This window comes from Rhyacophila brunnea, unplaced genomic scaffold, assembly GCF_057557595.1.
Source record: "Rhyacophila brunnea isolate RB1 unplaced genomic scaffold, BYU_Rbru_1.0 scaffold_4, whole genome shotgun sequence".
NCBI lineage: Eukaryota > Metazoa > Arthropoda > Insecta > Trichoptera > Rhyacophilidae > Rhyacophila > Rhyacophila brunnea.
The window spans coordinates 10,454,143-10,474,119 of NW_028233068.1; the positions used below are offsets into that span (position 1 = coordinate 10,454,143).

General features: G+C 33.5%; 1 protein-coding gene across 5 annotated transcripts; it reads right to left on the reverse strand.

Moving 5' to 3' along the window:
* Positions 1-125: 125 nt before the first annotated feature.
* Positions 126-19,015, reverse strand: LOC147066856 (UDP-glycosyltransferase UGT5-like). 5 transcript variants are annotated; one of them, XM_085954038.1, is made up of 10 exons: positions 18,534-18,804; positions 16,035-16,199; positions 12,718-12,903; positions 12,278-12,359; positions 11,931-12,126; positions 10,137-10,331; positions 5,405-5,609; positions 4,217-4,436; positions 1,990-2,209; positions 126-458 (listed from the first exon to the last, which is right to left on the reverse strand). In XM_085954038.1, the coding sequence occupies exons 3-10, from the start codon at positions 12,874-12,876 to the stop codon at positions 158-160; spliced, it is 1,578 nt and encodes a 525-aa protein (XP_085810164.1). In that variant the 5' UTR covers positions 12,877-12,903; positions 16,035-16,199; positions 18,534-18,804; the 3' UTR covers positions 126-157. The 5 variants fall into 5 exon arrangements, with proteins under 5 accessions (XP_085810164.1, XP_085810163.1, XP_085810162.1 ...); XM_085954037.1 differs by lacking the exons at positions 16,035-16,199; positions 18,534-18,804 and adding an exon at positions 18,828-19,015; XM_085954036.1 differs by lacking the exon at positions 16,035-16,199.
* Between the last annotated feature and the right edge of the window lie 962 nt (positions 19,016-19,977).

Sequence of the window (19,977 nt, forward strand, 5' to 3'; positions counted from 1 at the left end):
ATCTAATGGCCATCTAATGCCGATACGCCAGCCGTGTTGTCAGCGCTAAATGAGTTAAACTAGAAAATGCCCCTGGATCAAAACAATAAAACAAATCCCCGTTTAATTGCATTAAGAACACAGGTTACAGTTTTAAAAAATATGTTTATTTATTGAATTAATTTCTTTTAACTTTTCCTCCTGCTGGTTTCAAAGAAGTCTGTTTTGTTTGGTCAATTTTTCCTTTGAAGCATCTTCGACATACAATTATTGCCAAAATCAAAAGTAATAATGGAGGAAGTAACATCAAAGCAAAAACGTCTAACAGAAGATCCGAGTATCTTGATAATCTCATCGGAGTTAAATGAGCGGCTCCACCCGATCTCACTGCATGCTCTAGATAGAACGCCACTAATTCTCTTGGTTTCATTGGCCTGTCGTGGTACTGGTTGTATATGCGTTTGGAATTTTCTCCATATCTGAATCAAAAACATGTACCTTTAAATTATTTCACATTCATTTATTAACTTGTAACAGAAAAAAAAACATTATTTTCCGAATAAAACAGTAAGAATACCAGTAATGTAGAATATATAATGGTATTTCCATTGTGTCTTATGCATGAAGTGTTTAATCAATGTGTGCTACCGACGATCACGTATGCATGTGAAACATGTACTCTTAATGTAATGCAGTTTGGCAAACCTGCATAAGAGCCTCATTGGCTGAAAACCACTACATATTAATCGGTCAATACCTTATTGACCAACGAATGGCCCGAATGCTTTACTAGCTGTTAGAAATTGTGTACGCATCAAATCTATGTGAATAATTAATCTAGACATATTATGGTAAATCAAAGAAGAAAACTTATTTGAAGACAGTTGCAAAGAGAGCTTTACCTTGACTTTTAGAAAATAATTTGATTATGAGAAATTGTTAAATATTTAATAGTATAGCAATGGTAAATGATTGAATATATAAAATTATTTCCAGCGAAGCAATTCTATACACAAGGCAGCTATCGATGGTAGTTTATCATATTTATGTACTGAGGTGGTTAATTGTTGTTAATTGATGGCCGCGCGGCTTAAGCGTCGGACTATAGCGTCGTGGGTCCCAGGTTTGAATCCTGGGTCTGGCAAGTACACATTGTTTTTCAATTTGTGTATGAGTCAGAGTATGGACGTAATTAATAGGTTAAGCAAGTGGCTGACATCCATTTCTCGTAAAACTAAATTCTGTTAATACAAACCTCCACGCTGTGGAGGCCCATATGATCTTATTAGGATCGGACATGGTCGAAAAAAAAAATTGTTACAATAAGTTAACTGTCTAAACCTAAGCTGTCAAAAAGTACTATGTTTTAAGAGCCCCTCTCTTGGCTGTGTTAACTTTTAGAGTGAGATAGACAGTTTTGACAGTTTAGACGGCTAACTTATTGTAACAATTATAATACCTCGTTACATAAACATGATAAAGTGATAATGTTTAAATGATAATTAATATAAATATACCACATCTGCTTGAGTGAGAGAAAGTCATGCTACATGCTTGATATTACTAATTACCACCTAATGACTGTGCACTAGAAGAAATCGCATCTGCGCATGCTCAAAGTAAAAATTTTCCACTATAGTAATGTAGTAAATCAAGGATAAAGCACTGAAGTTAAATTTAATGTCTTGAAATCAATAAAGAATTTTGCATCAGTAATGATAATATTACCATAACTAATTAGAAAATCATAATTTACGCATTAAATCTAGTACGATACATTCACACTTAACTATACTCTCGAGTGGGTCCAATTTGATAATTACGTGTCATCACCGTCATATTCTAATTCTAGGAAAGAGATTTTGTACTAAGTAATTTATGATTTTTATTCTATTTTTTATTGTGGGATGCCTGAAAAGAGTCGTGTCTCTACATCCTTAAACCCGCCACTGATTACAATCATAAAATTGAAAATGGGTTTTATTTACACAATATTATTGTAGAACATACTTAGGGTTTGTCAACATTTCGTTCAACGCCCAAGTGAGCGAAGTCTCCGTAAGGTTTGTGTATTCCACAGTCACTCCATGACCTCTTTCAACCACGCCGTTAGCGTTGTGGTTCTGGTCTCCGAAGATAGGTATCGCCAGGAGCGGTACTCCATAGTGCACTGCTTCCGTGCAACTGAGAAGGCCACCGTGTGATATGAAAACTTTCACGTTGGGATGAGCTGAAATAATGAAAGGATTTAGTCTAGAATTTTCTTTTCAGTTGCCTACTACAGTTTTACTTCCTTCAACATGTACCCTACACCACTGTAATATGAAAATATAAGTATCTCAGTATATTATTATAAAGCCTCAACTACATTGAGCTTCTTTACGAGATGTTTATTGGCGAATTTAAAAGCGGGCGATTCAGCTACTGCGATTTGATGATTACACACAAAACTTTCCATTCGCTGAGAAACCACAAGCCAGCGACTACTTTGACAGAACGTAGTTCGTTTTTTTACCGGGAGGTTGGTACTGCACTGCGCTCTACTGCGCAGATGCAGTAGACCCACACGCTGGCGTGTAGCGTGTAAAGTTGACCGGCTTTCAACTTTTCTCGGTAGAGTGTTTACAACCTGCTTATTAGCTTATTCGATGATTACACTGGGCGACTTTACAGGCAGATTGTAAATTCGCCAATAAACAGCGCGTAAAGAAGCTCAATGTAATTGAGGCTTAAGACATTTTGGAAAACCCACATATTATGTACGCATTGGAGCACATCATTTTTTTTCAGTGAGAAAACCATAATCTTGGTACAATTCACTATGTACATATTATTGTCTGACAGCGCCTTCACTGGTTTAATTCCATAGATAAACTAATTATTATTCTAAATTTGATTTTATTAAATACTTCTTTACGGCTATTCATACATTCACACATTTTTTATTGAAAACCTAAGCCTAAATAATATATTTGAGGCTACCAATTTCCATAGATTACCATAATCATAAAATCATGCCAAACTTGAATCTACTGAAAACAAAGTTGCCATTGCAAAGAATGAAACAAATTTAAAACTTTATTTTATTACACAATCTGATAATAATTACTACGTGAAAGACATCATATAACAACGGGTGATATTATAATATAATATCTACATATTTATTTCAATTCACTACTTGATAAAGGGCTCTGCAACCTGATTCTACTCCTATCAGTTATACGAATTGCTATGTTTATCAAAATTTGTGGTACCTATTATATAATATCTATCTATTTTCATCGTCCTTATCATCATCAACCTGGACAAATCCACTGCTGGATAAAGGCCTCCGCAACCTGATTCTACTCCTTTCTGTTACATGAATTGTTATATTTGTCAAAATCGGTGATATTATACATCTATCTATTTATAATGCCATTATCATCACGAGCCTGAATCAATCCACTGCTGGATGAAGGCCTCTCTAAGTTGATCGTATTTCTGTCAGTCATATGAATTTCTATATTTATCAAAACTGCTGATGTTATATCTACCTATTCATATCATCATCATCATCATCAACCAGGATCAATCCTCTGCTGGATGAAGGTTATCCCGACCTAATTCTACTCCGCTTGGCCATATGAAGTGCTATTTTTCAAAATCGGTGTTATTCTATCCCTATCTCTACCTCATTACCCTATCTCATTATTGCGCCATTATCATCATCAACCCACTGCTAGATGAAAGCCTCTCTAAGTTGATTGTATTCCTGTCGGTCATATGAACTGCTTTATCAACATTTGTTTCAAAAGGAACGTTATGAACAGGGTAACGTTTATTGTTTTTACGATAATGATGTGATCAAGGATTGAATTTTAGTTTAGACTTAATTTTTTAATGTTATTTTATATCTGCAAACAGTTGTTTCTGTTATAGATAATGATATAATATAATATTTAAATTTATCTTTTACACAGCTAATCTTCTTCTTATACCTGTGGTAAAAATGGTAAAACACACGGGATATTAATTCACGTTATAATGGATAGAAATTAATGACAATCACATTTAGGTATTGCATTATATTCGAATGATTGAGATGTATAATTTATCATATTTAAATGTACCTACATGCTTTAACGAAAGATTTATATACCTACAATATAAATATAAATATTGATCACCATCAACGGAGCGACCTCGTGTAAAGTCGAGTACTTCAGCTAATTTAATACCTATGTTATTTTACCTAAAATGGCAGACTGTGGCATCCATTTCCTGATGATAACGTTGTCTGGTTTGCCTGGTAATTCTTCTTCAAACTTCCAGAGGACAGTCAACTTCAACTTAGAAAACGCTTTCAAGATACCGTCTCGAACCTCCTGTGACATATCAGCACTCTTCAAATTACTGCCCATACTGAAGTAGACTACTCCGTCCTTTTTGGAATCCAAGAGTTTTCGTAGGTCCTTAAATATATCACAAAAATATGGCATTATGTTAGGTATGTATCGGTTATCCTAACTAGTTGGTAGTGTATTGTACTATTTTGTAGAACATTTTGGGAACAAATCCCAGTTAGATCATATTTTATACGAGTTTGTTACATTTTTTATTACTCTTTCAGTCTCCTGAATAAGGACTGAGGAAATGGTTGACAACAGATGCTCGATAAAGATCTCTCAAGTCGTCTTTACATTATGAGATCCATTTACTTTGGAAAAAGACAATATAGTTAAAACATTTTGGTATGTTCTTGTGAATTTTAATTTTATTGTTTCCTATTGATAATTTCACTTTGATCATGCAGAATTTAATATGCCATTATTAAAATACCAATACAGTACACTCTCAGTAATCCGCCACTCGATTATCCGACAACTACTATAATCCGCCGTTATTTTTACTAGTTGAAAGCACAAAATCAAGCTCTATAATTCGCCGGTATTCGATTGTCAAATTCAGTAGTCCGCCGCGTACAAGTATACAACGCAGATGAGACGGGTTTATTTTGGAAACTTCTCCTTCATAAAGTGTATGTTCATTGCGAAGAAAGTAATGTACCAGGGAGGAAAGTGCCCAAGGACCGCATCACAATTATGCTGTGCTCCAATGCAACCGGGACACACAAACTGAAGCTTTTGGTCATAGGGAAAGCCAGGAATCCTAAGCCATTCAAGAATATCTGCCTCGCTGAACAACTGGTTGTGGCAAGTGATTTACTGTTTAATATTTAGTTAATAAATATGTATAATTACTAATACTTGATTTTGATTATAAATAAAACCGTAATTTGCTAGTAGGTACAAATTTCTTTTTTTACCATATTTTGTATGTATGCACTATAATCCGCCGCTTTCACTAATTGGACACTTGTCTGGTTCTTGGGGTGGCGGATTACTGAGAGAGTACTGTAATGTCTATTGTATAGATTTACCTTTGGCAATGGATGTGAGACATCAATATGGTATCCCCCAACTTCGATAGCATTGGGCAGCAGAGGTCTTGCCACATTCACCGACGGATGACTGTTGATGAGCACCAAGGCTACTTTCGAGCCTAAATCTTCATAAGCAACTATCTTGGATTCAGCAGGAAATAGTTCCTCATATAATGATTTTTGAATAGGGTGCATCATCCACCTGATTTTAGGTCATATTCAAATTACATAATAATTTATTCTAGAATCTAGGTCAGACCTTGTTATCGTTGCATATGGCAGGCAACTTTTGAGAGCAGTGCCGGTTTTCCATTAAGCAAACGATACTGTTACCTCATCAGTACTTTCATGTTAAAAATAATCAAAGTATAAAAAACCCTGACAACATCACTATTATTGTATTTTAATACTTATTATAATGGTGGTTTATCGCACATACAATTTTTTTACAAGGGTGCCTCCAAATCTGTGAGCGCCACAGTTCTCCACGTTACCTAAAACCATCACTGTTTGAGAGTAGGCTTCGTGTAATGCCAGAGTAATAATTATATCGACTGTAGATAGGAAAAAGGGCGTAATGCTCAGTTTTTTTCAAAATAGGTTTTATTGCATAATAACATTGTATATGACTAAATACACGTAGTGTCTAAAGGATGTAAGGTCAGTGACGTCCCGTGGGGGTAGGCAGATTGAGCGTCGCTTGGGGGCGGCAGATACTCGAAGGGCGGCAAATCGAGGAGAATTATTTGGTATTATATAGAAATAGCTACCTATATTAGTTATATTATAAGAGCGTTGGAGATGTTTTTTTTCGGATGTTTTTTTTTATCCAGTACTTACTAGAGTACATATTTTAGTATGATGTCACCACGCTTCGCGAGGAATTTTTGTTTTATTTTTGACTACTCGGTTTCGTATACAAATGCCAATAAAAAATATCTTTACTACTCTTGGCACGTAGACACATTATGAATGATAAATGTAAAACACCAAAAACCCATAATAAATCAGTCAAAATATAATAATATAATGTCATTTACTCAGATTAAAGAGTTCCTTTCATAACAGTGATATTATGTAGGTATACGCGCAAAAGCCGTCGCGCCATAGGTGGCGCCGAACAAGCGACGTAGGTAGGTATTGAAACAAAATAATAGTACCTGTATAGATTTCAACGTTGGTGACGAAACAAGGAAAATTATGGTAGAGATTTATAGGTAGGTACATACTTCCGTATTTTTTAATTTATCCAAATATTTTTGCCAGTCACTCCCGAGATTTAAAAGTTGCCGGATGTACCTATTGCAAAATAGATATTCATAATGATTATTAATCCATTGACATAGTCATAATCAATTAGTATTCGTGCATATAATAGTATTTACATTAAGTACCAGCTAATTGTAATAAAAATGTAGACTAGTAGGTACCTACCTAGATTATATCGTATTTATCGTGCTTTGAATAACAATACCTTCTTTTAAGTCATATTTTGTGCTGATAATAGTGGGGATTTGGGTATTTTATTTCAATCATCAACAGTTGAGTGTTGAGACTATTAATTAATAATGTATTTATGATTAAAAATAGGTTTATATTAAATAAATAATGAGGAAAATTATTGTGTTTACATATTGTAGGGTACAATAATAGCATAGAAAAAATGGTGTAAAAATATTACGTCTGCGTAGGTATTACTAAATGGTACAGACCAAATGTGTCAGACATATCAACCAAATGGAATCTCAGACTCTGGTGATTTGGGTAAGTGTTTAACTAATATTATATTTATTCGCTTATTTATTTATTAATATTCAGCTTAGTGGTAGGTATAATTTTTTTTTGTAATGTATCCATCCATACCATGCCCCCCACAAGAGGGGGCTGACAGGGCTCTAGCCTGGGTCCCGGACTCGATAAGTGAAATAAACACATATCACAAATTTGATCTAATAGCAAAAAATTCACCTGCGGCGCTATTTTCTTCAATAAATTAATATTTAAAATTATGTGGTTGTACAATAGAATTAATAATTGTGTAGCGATACTCAAAAACTCCATAATTCAAATGGGTGTATTAAAATATAGAAAAAAACCACTAAATATACACATCAATTTTAACGCGTACACCATTTGGAAAACATTACTGTAGAGCGTCACACTGCCTTTATCCTTAGCGATAGGTAGGGGGGCTGCCAAAGATCCTAGCCTGGGGGCCCGCTTCAGGATGCGGGGGCCATGCTTCATACAACACATTTCTTAGATATTGGAGTAATGAAAGGATGATAAAAAAATGGGGCGGCATTTTGACGCTGCCTAGGGGAGGCATTTTGTCTAGGGACGTCACTGTGTAAGGTGCAAATGACGATTTATTATCTAAATCGAGCTAACAATTAAAAAAAGAACGAATTAGTGACATGGGAAAAACGACCTAACCATCATTTTTATTGTTGTTTTTTAAAATTAACTCGATAATTAATATCAGATTAGGGATATAAAAACGAAATCTAGTATATAAAAATTAATATTTGTTTGTTTGTTCGTATTGTAGGCACTGCCATACCGTTCATCCGATTGGGATAAAAGTTTGTTAACTTATTGCTTGCACTTCCGTGAAGAGTATAGGCTATATCTTATATATAAAAATGAATGTCTGTCTGTCTGTATGCCTGTTTGTCTGTCTGTGTTTCTGTCTGTCCCGTATGCGTTCCTATACCATTCATCCGATTGCGATGAAATTTTGGTAAGTGGTTGTATGCACACCCGCAAAGGTTTCTGAATTAGAAAAATCATCATCTTCTTCTTCTTCATCATTCTATTTTCTTTTATTCGTATGGTTCCTATACCATTCATCCGATTGCAACGAAACTTTCGTCAGTTATTGTACACATACCCGCAAAGGTTTCTAAATTAGAAAAACCATCTTCTTCTACTTCTACTTCATTATATCTACTTTTATTCATATGGTTTCTGTACCATTCATCCGATTGCGATAAAACCTTCGTCAGTTGTTGTGGTAACACCCGCAAAGGTTTCTGAATAAGTACAACTATCTTGTTCTTCTTCTTCTTCTTAATCATTCTATCTTCTTTTATTTGTATGGTCCCTATACCATTCATCCGATTGCGATGAAACTTTCGTTAGTGGTTGTGCCAATACCTGCAAAGGTTTCTGAATTAGTACAACCATCTTCTTCTTCTTCTTCATTATATCTTATGGTTCCTATACTTTATACATTATTCTTTATACTTTATACATTATTCGTATGGTTCCTATACCATTCATCCGATTGCGATGAAACCTTCGTCAGTTGTTGTGGTAATACCCGCAAAGGTTTCTGAATAAGTATAACCATCTTCTTCTTCTTCTTCATTATATCTTCTTTTATTCGTATGGTTCCTATACCATTCATCCGATTGCAATGAAACCTTCGTCAGTTGTTGTGGTAACACCCGCAAAGGTTTCTGAATAATTAGTACAACCATCTTCTTCTTTTATTTTATATTCTTCTATTCGTATGCGTTTCTATTCCATTCGTCCGATTGCAATAAAACTTTCGTCAATAATTGTGCCAAAACCCGCAAAGGTTTCTGAATTAGAATAACCATCTCCTTCTTCTTCTATTTTATCTTCTTCTATTTGCAATGAAACTTTGGTGAGTTCTCGTGCGCATGCCCACAAAGATTTCTGAATTAGAAAATCATCTTCTTCTTCTATTCGTATGCGTTCCTATAACATTCATCCGATTGCGATGAAACTTTTGTCAGTTGTTGTGCGCACATCTGGCAAAGGTTTCTAAATTAGTATTATATAAAATACAACGTTTATTGTTTGTTTGTTCCATGCAATTTTGATTTTTTTACTACATATTAATAACATTAATAACGTTTGCATATTTTGGATTCGATTTTAATTTAGTGGTCTTTTGTTTGACCTTTACTCCTATTAGAATTATTTTCATATTGCCATATTGTATAACACAGATATTTTAATATTAAAAAAATAATTACCTCTTATTATTTTTTAAATATCTAAGATAAATATAACCATGAAGCGAACCTGTGCGAAGCCGGGTACTTCAGCTAGTTATTAATAATTATCATGCAGTTTAAGGTGATATCTATTTTGGATTTTAACTTTGACCGAAAACCATAACAAAAACGTTTTTGTGCCTCCTGTAAAATTTTATTTGAGTGGATTACACCCCTTTTCTTATCCACAGTCGATATACATATTATCAATCAGATTTGCATTTCAATAATTGAAATTTTGTTTATGTTCAGCCTGGCATCATATAATAATATATATAATCACTTAGTATCGTTATTTACACAAAATTTAATACGGTGAAATAACAACAACATTTCTGCATAGTACGATAGATTATAATATTATGAAGGCGTATTAGATGATGGTTATTTTGAATACTGAAAGGGTAATTAGGATTGTATTAAAAATAACATAGTTACTATGTTAAGAATATGTTTTCACCGATAAAAACTTTTCTAAAATTATTGATTACAAACAAATCATTCATTCATCATTCATTCAAGACCGCTGAATTAAGAGGACGCCAGTGCAGAGGGACAGGACCCCGGGTGCGCTACACATATTGCATAATATAAGGATATTGCGTCCCGGCATGCTCTCTTTGGATTGTTGAATTGAAAGAGAATTATTGTAACGTAAAGATATTAAACAAAATTTGCTAGAAATTTCTCATTCTTACCAACCCATCACATCTTGTATGATCGACATTACAGTATTGATAGTCCTCTGCCACAGATTCATATTATTGGAGAACGGCAAGAAGACATTTGGGACTGTTCCCGGAGATACTGGGTTTCCTGTCAGTGTTGCCAACCAACTCATCATTGATACGGTCGATACAAGAACCACTGGACAGTCAAACCTTACACCGAATCTGGAATACCATATTTAATTAAATTAAAGTACCTACTAACAATTTTGTACTTAAACACATATTACATATCAGTGGTGACGAGTGACTTTTGGAAGTAGATAGGCTATGGGGGTCATAGTGTAGGGTCATAAGTAGGTACTTGTCAGTCAAATTTATGGGACAGGTACACACTAATGTCAACGTAGAATAATATCGAAGAATTAGGAAAATATATGGTGTTGGTTATGTAGTTGTTAAAATTTAATTAAGCCCTGAATAAAAAAAACCAGAGATACAATTTCAATTTTACTTTTAAAAATATCTAAAATTAAATATTATGATTTAAGTATACAAAAGCTTTTTGAAACTGATTTAATTCTTAATTATTTGCTTTAAGGCGTTCCTAGTTAAAATGTTGTATTAAACCGAAGAGGCATTTGCCTTGTGGCATGATTCATATATTAATTAATATCTTATGTAATATCATTTTGTTGGTTCACAATATACCCAAGGCAGACGAAACTGTCTGTGATTATGATATCGTCGCGTCTTTTCTACAACCACGTATCTCAAAAAACACAACTTTTCAGTCAAAAAAACAACTTTATTCTCCCTGTTTTTAATTCAGAAATAAATTTTCTTCTATGAAATATCCATTTAGTATAGTTACACACATTTTCATGAAAAAATGTTTAGTTACACATATTTTCACGCAACACTTTCGACCGATCAGTCATATTGTTGAAGATACAAGTATGCGTTGCTAATTTACTGTGAATCATTCCACAATATTACTGCAGTAAACACGTATCTTGACTTGCGAGAAAGGACTTCAGTATAATCATTGGTCGGAGTTCAGTATTCTGTGTACTTACAAACACGTATACGATTACGTCAAACAATTTTTTTCTAACTGCTTAAATCTGCTTAAGTATATTTTGAGATACTTGTTAGTGGAATATGTGCGTATTCAAATTCTGAATTCATTACATCAAATAATTCAAAACTGACAAAAATAATTGAGATACGTGTTTGTAGAGACAATATCAAACATGTACGCACCAAATAATTTGAATTACCTATAATATCGGATTCTTTTACACTATTTCTATTATGATATTTGAATGCATTGACTGAACTAATGAAGTATGGTTGGTAAACTGCACAGATATTAACATCACTAAGTTGGCATTTCCGATTCCTAATGCATGCAATGACTGCCATTCTTTGTATGTACAATGTTTTTATGCTATTTACTTATTAGATTTTATAGGTTTTTTCAACTAAATAATAATGTTGAAGAGTTCTATTATTGGCACTTATCTATTTATCAAGATGGATTGTCTTTTCATACGCCTAGCAAAATTGGCAAATAAATGTCAAATTAGAAGTGTGAAGTTTTCTTCAAATGAAGCTACAGCGGGAAGTCGCTTGTAGCTAATCTAATCAGTTGACCAGATTAACCTTATGTTTAGTTTACTTTCATATGTTTAGGCTCCATCTATATAATATAAAATAGAAGGTTTTCTTTCAAAATATTTGGAACGCATCAATGTCCAATTTAGATAGTTTTATGTTTTGTTTTTATCAATCAATAATAATTACAATTTTAATACTTACCCAATTAATGCATTGTTCATGATGTATTCTGTAACAATCAGGTCAATTTTTTCATTTTTATTGTCCATCAGTTGCTTCACATGAAAGTTTTCGAATATTTTTTTGGTAGACGGTACAATGTATTTGCTTGCGTCCCTGAGCAATTTCAATTTTGAATCTGTTGACATGTTGAAGCCAACCATTTTGTCAAATGCACCTAAATTATAATTAATACAAGTATTATTTGGACAGCAAAATAAAAATATGTTAATTGATTTAAGTTTTGTACCTACTATTTATTACATTTGAATAGTCTTCAAATACACAGTCGTGAGAATTATTTTTTTATATTATTTGACACATCGTACCTTTGCCATCAAAGACTTCTTGCAAAACTATCTCCTTATATGGCAGAGGCTTATCATTTTTGAAAGGACTCACAAAAATTACCTGAAATAAAATTGATAGGCAGGTATAATTTTCCATTAAAAGAATATACATTAGTCAAAGATGTTCAATTTTCTCCGCCTTGTTTATAGAAGAAGGTTTTCTTAGGTATTAATGTATTTTTTAGAATTTACAGGCGAGGGGGGAGGATGGATAAAATATAAATTATTTAGGTAACAAAAATATTACTTCTACTTCATATACCTCAGGACTTCATTACTGAGGATATTGACCCAAAAGATTTGGCTGTCAAACAGCCTTCTGAACCGGTTAGGCCCACTCCTCTCGATATGAATCAGTGCAACCTAGCCACGATCTTTTTAGACCATGCCTCAACCGAAGTATAGCCTTAATATCTGACCTCATGCTTCTTTTGGTGTAAGATATCGGCGACTGCTTTTCCCAAATTGTAATGACTTCTAGCCGCGGCCGGAAACACTATGAGAATCTTATAGGTTGAAACTTGGCTGAAGAAAATCACTGTCAGCAATGTCAGAATATATACGCTCGACGAATTCATTGTGAGTAGTTAGTAGATACCAATAATCTACAAAAAAAATACATATCTTGATTAATTTACTTACATTGACAGTAACAAGAATTCACTGAAGCCACAAGAGCTTAACCACGGACGCAAACACAACCACTAACCACAGCCACTATATTTCCCACACTGTTAGTACATGCCATCATGGCCCCCACAAAGGGGGGGCTGACAGGGCTCCAGCCTGGGGGCCCGGCGTGGCGGCTCGAACAGTTGCGAGATAAACACACACCAGAAATTTGTTATATTATAAAAAAAATCGCCTGGGGCGCTATACTACTTCATCAAAATTAACATTAAAAATATATAGTTGTGCAATACAATTTGATGTGATATGATGATTGATGTAACTACATGATAATTCACATGTATCATTTTATATTATACTTAATTATTTTTAGTGTTACCACTGTTACCAGAATAATAATGTAGCTGGAGAATAATAGCGATCAGATATCTATTGTTTAATGTATCAAATTACTCTGCAGTAATATATTCCCAGCGAATCAATTTCCAGCAAACAACTCTTAGCTAGATCAGCAAGTCGATTGGCAATATTAGATACGGTATATTATTACATCATATCACAGCACATTATATCATTACGGTGTATTAGCCGAATAATCATTTTTCATGGTATCATATTTTCTTACGACTGTAAAAATAAATAATATTTCACAAGCTACTTGATTTAAAACGCTGAATCTATAATTAGTCCAATATGATTATGTACCAGAATTTAATGTTAATGTATTACTTTTTAGTGTATAAATAACGAAGAATAATTTATCTAAATGTCACTCGAATCCAAGTACCTAGCTCGTAACCATCTCAGCAGATTATATGTACTATCATTGTATAATATACTATTGTACCGATACGCTGCTAATAAATCTCACCCTGCTACATCATAGACTTCATTATCATCATCCTCAACCCACACATCGAATACCACGGTAGTGACCCAACAATAAAAATCGTTATTTATCCAATATCGAAGGCGAATGCTACTTGGCTACCACAAGAGGGGGTCGCGACCAATGGTACATAATATGATACCGACCGATAATAATTAATAATTAAATAGTGGCAACAAATCAATAATTCAAGGGGATTTATTTAAAACATAGAAAATCGCTTAAATATACGGAATACCATTTGGGGAACACTACTGTAGAACATCACATTGCCCTTAACCTTGGCGATAGGTAGGGGGGCCGCCAAACATGCTGGCCCAGGTGAGCGCTTCAGGATGTAGGGGCCGTGCATGCCATATAACGTGTGACGGCCAGATGTAACTGATACAGTTCATTCATACCCCGTGTATTACTTTAATGCGCCTCGTCACTTCCATTGTTAATTCCCACATATCCACATGTAGGTATATTCTTCATAACCAGATACTCAGGGATTTTGTTCTAGCGACAAACACCTGGCTGATTAAAACTGATAAATCCACATATGGACAAAATCTAACAAAAAATATGTACTGTGTTTTACATAATATATTGTGGGATTGCTGCCAAAAATTGGTAAGTCGGTACTGTAGGTATTTAGAGTTAACAACGGATTATGTGTCTATATATAAATATCAGCGGCGAAGGGTGGAGGTAGGCTGTTAAGATCTGCCATAAATAGTGTAAACCAAACTTTATCAGTCAGACGTATTTGTTTTCAATGAAATAAGACTACAATTATTTACAGATGGTGTTGGTTAGTTTTTAAAATTCAATTAATCCCTTCGAAAACCAAGCCATAATAGATAATAGAAAAAAAATACTAGTTTATCTATAGAATATCTAAAATTATGCAATTAATTCATACATAGCTTTGGATATTTTATAGATAGAATAATATTTTTTATCTATTATAGTTTGATTTAGGCAGGGCTTAATGAATTAAAAGAAAAATAAACCAACGTGTAATATGTATTCTTAATCCAATGAAAATAAATAAGTATGAATGAAAAAGCTTGCACAATTTTGTCGTATCGCCCAAAATATACCAAAACTCTTATGGTTTGGTTCAGGCAGGGTTTATTTGATTTTTAAAAACTAACCAACGTCATCTGTAAATTATTGTAGTCTTAGTTCAATAAAAACAAACATGTATGACTAACAAAGTTTAATGTGTACTATTTATGTCAGATCTTAACAGCCTACCTCCATCCTTCGCCACTGATAATATGTATACTAGAAAATAAATTTAAGGTCATCTGATATAATAGTACATGCATATATAGCACTAAGAAATTAGCATTACCTATACCCCATTTACACGTGCATAGATTTACTGTGCATAGTAAGAAAATGTATGGGGAAACATGCATTATCCTGCAGTTGGCAAGATTGCGTGCATGAATCAAACAAGTTTGGAAGTTTCCGAATTGTGATGATTTATTATGCGCAAGTAAGATTATTTTCGATCTGCGCCTGTGCAGTACATGCTTGTAAAAAAACGAACTACTCATTTTGAGCTTAACCGATTTTCAATACGACCTGTCAGATAGTAGTATAAAATGACAACCTCGCGTCTCGCTTACTCTTGAAGAAAGAGATTGGAGAAACAGTCAGCACTTTTACGTGTAAACAGTTGATGTCATGATAGTTTAAAATAAACACGATTGCCGACAGTAATTCCATGCACATGTACAGGCGCTATTATGCCGATTTTAGAGGGCATGTCAAACTTCAAATTGCAATTATTACTCCATAGATTGATTTTGAGACCAACTTTTGGCAGTAACTCCAGGGATGTTCTTTTTAACACTGCATCAGGTCATGAGGCTCAGTTTAATGAGTAGAGAAACCGATTAATTTAAATGGTACAAATAAAAATGGTGATATGTCAAATTTTATTTTGTTTATATTAATTGCAATAAAGGATTCACAGGTTATTAAAAATGGGCATTTTTGTTCTAATTTTAAAATATCATTATTATGATGGAGAAAAAGAAATCAACCCTTTACATTCCTACTTATTGAAATCAGTATTATTTGGACATAGACAACTCAAATGTTAGATTTTCCATGTTTGGCTTAAACACAAACAATAATTACACAGCATATAATAAATTATCCTCAATAAATATACGTTATCTTATCAAGATGTGAATATAGCAATCACTTGAATACAAACAATGTAAGCGGTTGTAAGCAGAGCGTTGGAGCGGAGCTCGGAGCAGGAGCACGGATCACTGGAGCAATGGGATTTTACCCGGAGCAGGAGCGGAGCCGGAGCACCGAAAATGTGTAGTGCTCCACTGCTCCGAATGTTTTTTTTATTATTAAATTTTCGTCCTAAAATCCAATGAAAATAATATATTTTGACACTTTGCAATATGTACTGGAATTATTTGAAATATGGCAACACTGCCGAGTGATAAATAACCTCAGTTTTTTGCAAATAATGAGAGACGATTTGCAGTCGAAATTTTGTTTAATAGAATTAATAATGAAAATGACGATTATTTTAAAACCACTTATTTTTTTAACATTTGTATACATTTATAATACTTATTAAAACTTTTTATCTGGAGCGGAGTAGACCCTGGAGCGGAGCCGGAGCAAGTATTAGGTCCCGGAGCGGAGCAACTCAAAAAAGGGTCCGTTCCAACGCTTTGGTTGTAAGTGTTTACGTTGAGTGTAAACCGGGATTATTACTTTGTGGAATATAATATCTTGAAATGTCTAATTTAACACATCACTATATTGGTTTATAAAACTATAGTGAAGAAACTACAGGAAGTAGGCTGTTAAGATCCAACATAAATAGTGCACACAAAACTTTGTCAGTCATACGTATTTGTTTTCATCGAACAAAAAATACAAATTGCAGATGGTGTTGGTTGGTTTTAAAAAAATAATTAAGCCCTGCCTAAACGAAGTCATAATAGTTTAGGTATGATATGGCGATCCAACGAAAATAATACGAGCCACTGTCGAAAATTACCCAATCAAGACTCGTAACTGGACAAAATCTTACATTCGAATGACATTTTCAAAATGGCATCCTATGGTAGTTCGTAATTCTATTTTTGGCCATTCTACAGATAAGTTTGTAGGTCTGTACACACTTTTTCAGTCATACTTATTTGTTTTAGTTGAATTAAAAATACATATTAATACAGATGGTGTTGGTTAGTTCTTTAAAATTCATTATGCCTTGCCCAAACCAAATTAGACAAAAAATAACTAAAATTATGTATGATTTAATGCCATAAGATGAAATATAGAAGAATATTTTTTACCTAATATCTATTATGGTTAGGTTTTCGCAGGCTTTAATTGTATTTTAAAAACTAACCACATTATCTGCAATTTGTAGTCTTGGTTCAATGAAAACAAATATGTATGACTGACATAGTTTAGTATAGGTAAATCATTCTACAGTGGCACCATGGGTACGGAAGATGCGACTTGCAGTTGTGTGGTATTGTTTGTTAGCATTGAATCAGGCATTGCAGTAGACAATTCCAATACACACGCGAAACGCCTATGGTGCTACTGTAGAATGATTTACCTTTAATTGATTTTTTGATTGATATACGCACTATTTATGTCAGAACTTAACACCATCTTCGCCACTGTAAAACTATATAACATGAAGCAAAGAAAAACCTTTACTGACGATCGAGAGTCGTCAACACATCACTGCTGTACACGGATATAATCAAAATGATCAATACCTATTATCCAATAGTTAATGCAACTTTACACTGTACTTTCACATCGCTCTTATCAGTATAAATAAATATAATAATATTCAGTTGTGTCAAGATTAGTGATAATGTATAGATAACATCAATACATGATTAATTGAATTAATGATTATATTATCAACATTATATTAGTCTTGTGATAGATACTATCTAGTTATAATATTATATTGACTAGTGAGGCATTGCTTCCTGTCTGCCTTCGAGCATCCCTCCCACGATTCAAAGCACAACGTTTAGTATGATGTGAAAGCGAACGTGGGTATAAGGGTCTGGGTTTGATTTTGGCTCCAAAGATCCAGGTGCCAAAGATTGAGTTCATTACGACAGTGGACGTCAGGCTTCCAAAGATGGAGAACTTCATGGGATTCAGATCTAAAGGATAATTAACGGGAAGTAGGCGAAAATTAAGTGTAAAAATGTGACACAAAAATCTGACATTATGAGCCTGACATAAAATTAAACCTAGCATCTTTCTTTTTATACGTAAGTAGACTCTTATCCTTTTAGCCAGTGTTTCCCAAAGTCATGGGCCGCAAATTGTCTACAAATATTTTTTTATGAATATTTTTTAGAATTACATTGATATCACATCAGATAATTCAATTTATATTGATTTGTTATGTAAAAACACGCAACGACATCCCTATTATTAAATTATTTTTTAAGCATCACGTATCGTTGTATATTTTTCTAATTTTATTTTGATTCTTGAGGGGAAACGGAGATAATTTTTTTAGATTTTGGGGGTCGTGGTATGAAAAAGTTTGAGAAGCACTGTTCAAGCTGTCCTGACCTGTCTATAAGTAATGCGAAATAATTTTAACAACTACATTATCTGAGGTTTTTTTAAATGTGAACATAATAAATTTGATTGACACCAGACACTATCTTTCACATTAATAATATTGATTACCTTAATTGTCAATTTACACAGCTGGTTCCCCTTCCATTGGCAGAATTTGAAATATCTTGGATACAACTCAATCTACGTTGGAATAATATTATGGAACTTATTAGTTTTACCACTTATAGATAAAAATAATTTATTATTAGGTTACAACTTTATAACTGGAAAGTTTTTTTTGTATACATATTAATGTAACATAATGTAATTCACTACAACCCGTTACAAGCTGTAACATCATACTGGGAATGGGTCAACAAATTTGTAAACATAATAAAAAGATGAATAAGTGGGCGTGCTTACTCTGTATTGGTTACTGGAGCCAGAAGGTCAAGGGAGCAATTAATTTGTTTGGGTTAGACCTTGAATAGAATTTACTACAATTGATGTAGAGTTGTAGAATAATAAAGAATTTATGAAGACACATCAGACACATAAGTATAATTAGTATGAATATACATGATACAACTAATATTTATCTTATATGTTTCTTCCTCATAAAATTGAGAAGATAATATGTTTTTTATTGTCTGTTTAATTAAGACCTGACCAAATTTAACCATGAATGTCAATCAGAATGCATTCGGCATGAGTTCAATTGCAGGATTTCGGCCCCTGAGTATAAAAAATTGGATTTAAAAACATTTATGAAAAAACATCGAGGCAGACGCAGCTGCCCTGTGGGCCGTGTGAATGAATGCACAGGGTCCAATTGGTTGAGAAAATTAGGTAACAAAAACACACTAAATTGAATTCAATTGCATGTGAATGTGCCAAAGGAAGAAATATTTACTATACATAAATCTGTATATTAGAAACATGTATTAGTGTTCATCAACCTTTTTACATCTGCGGACCACTGAAAATAAGAGAAATGTTTTGCCGACCGCTAACACAGAAATAAAAAAATATTATTTATATAGTGACGTATAATAATGTCTGATTGCGATGGATTTCGTCACTTAAAACGATTAATATATTTTAAGAACAAAAACACAATGAAAAAATACTAGTAGGTGCACGGGTTGCAAAGATTTTATTAAAATTTTTAGCATAGGAATTTGGACGCCAAAAATTTGCAGACCACTGGAAACATTCTGCGGACCACCGGTTGAGAAACACTGTTAGACGTTATAACACGAAAAACTATTAATTTTGCATGCATCAGCCAAAATATTCATAGAATTGAAATTGAAAGATGTAAAAAGACTATTAAATATTCTGTAAAATGGCGTTTTAATAAGTTATTTTTTCTGGGCTCCTCAATATGTATTAGAATTACCCCCTTCAATATTTTTTTGCCTTATAATTTCATATAAGTGATTCATTTATTTTTCAATTCATTTATTTTTTTAACATATTGTGGACATTACAAATTATAAGTTTAAGAGTGATGTAATTTTAAATAAAATAGTGCCAGGTCGCTGACCCTCAAATCCCAATCAACCGCACC

Excerpts from the sequence above, each read along its gene's own strand:
- LOC147066856 (XM_085954037.1), bottom strand. The coding sequence starts at position 12,876 with ATGAATTCGTCGAGCGTATATATTCTGACATTGCTGACAGTGATTTTC. Across the intron at positions 12,360-12,717 it reads TACACCAAAAGAAGCATGAG|GTAATTTTTGTGAGTCCTTT; the intron begins GTCAGATATTAA and ends ATTTTATTTCAG. Across the intron at positions 5,610-10,136 it reads ATACAAGATGTGATGGGTTG|GTGGATGATGCACCCTATTC; the intron begins GTAAGAATGAGA and ends ACCTAAAATCAG.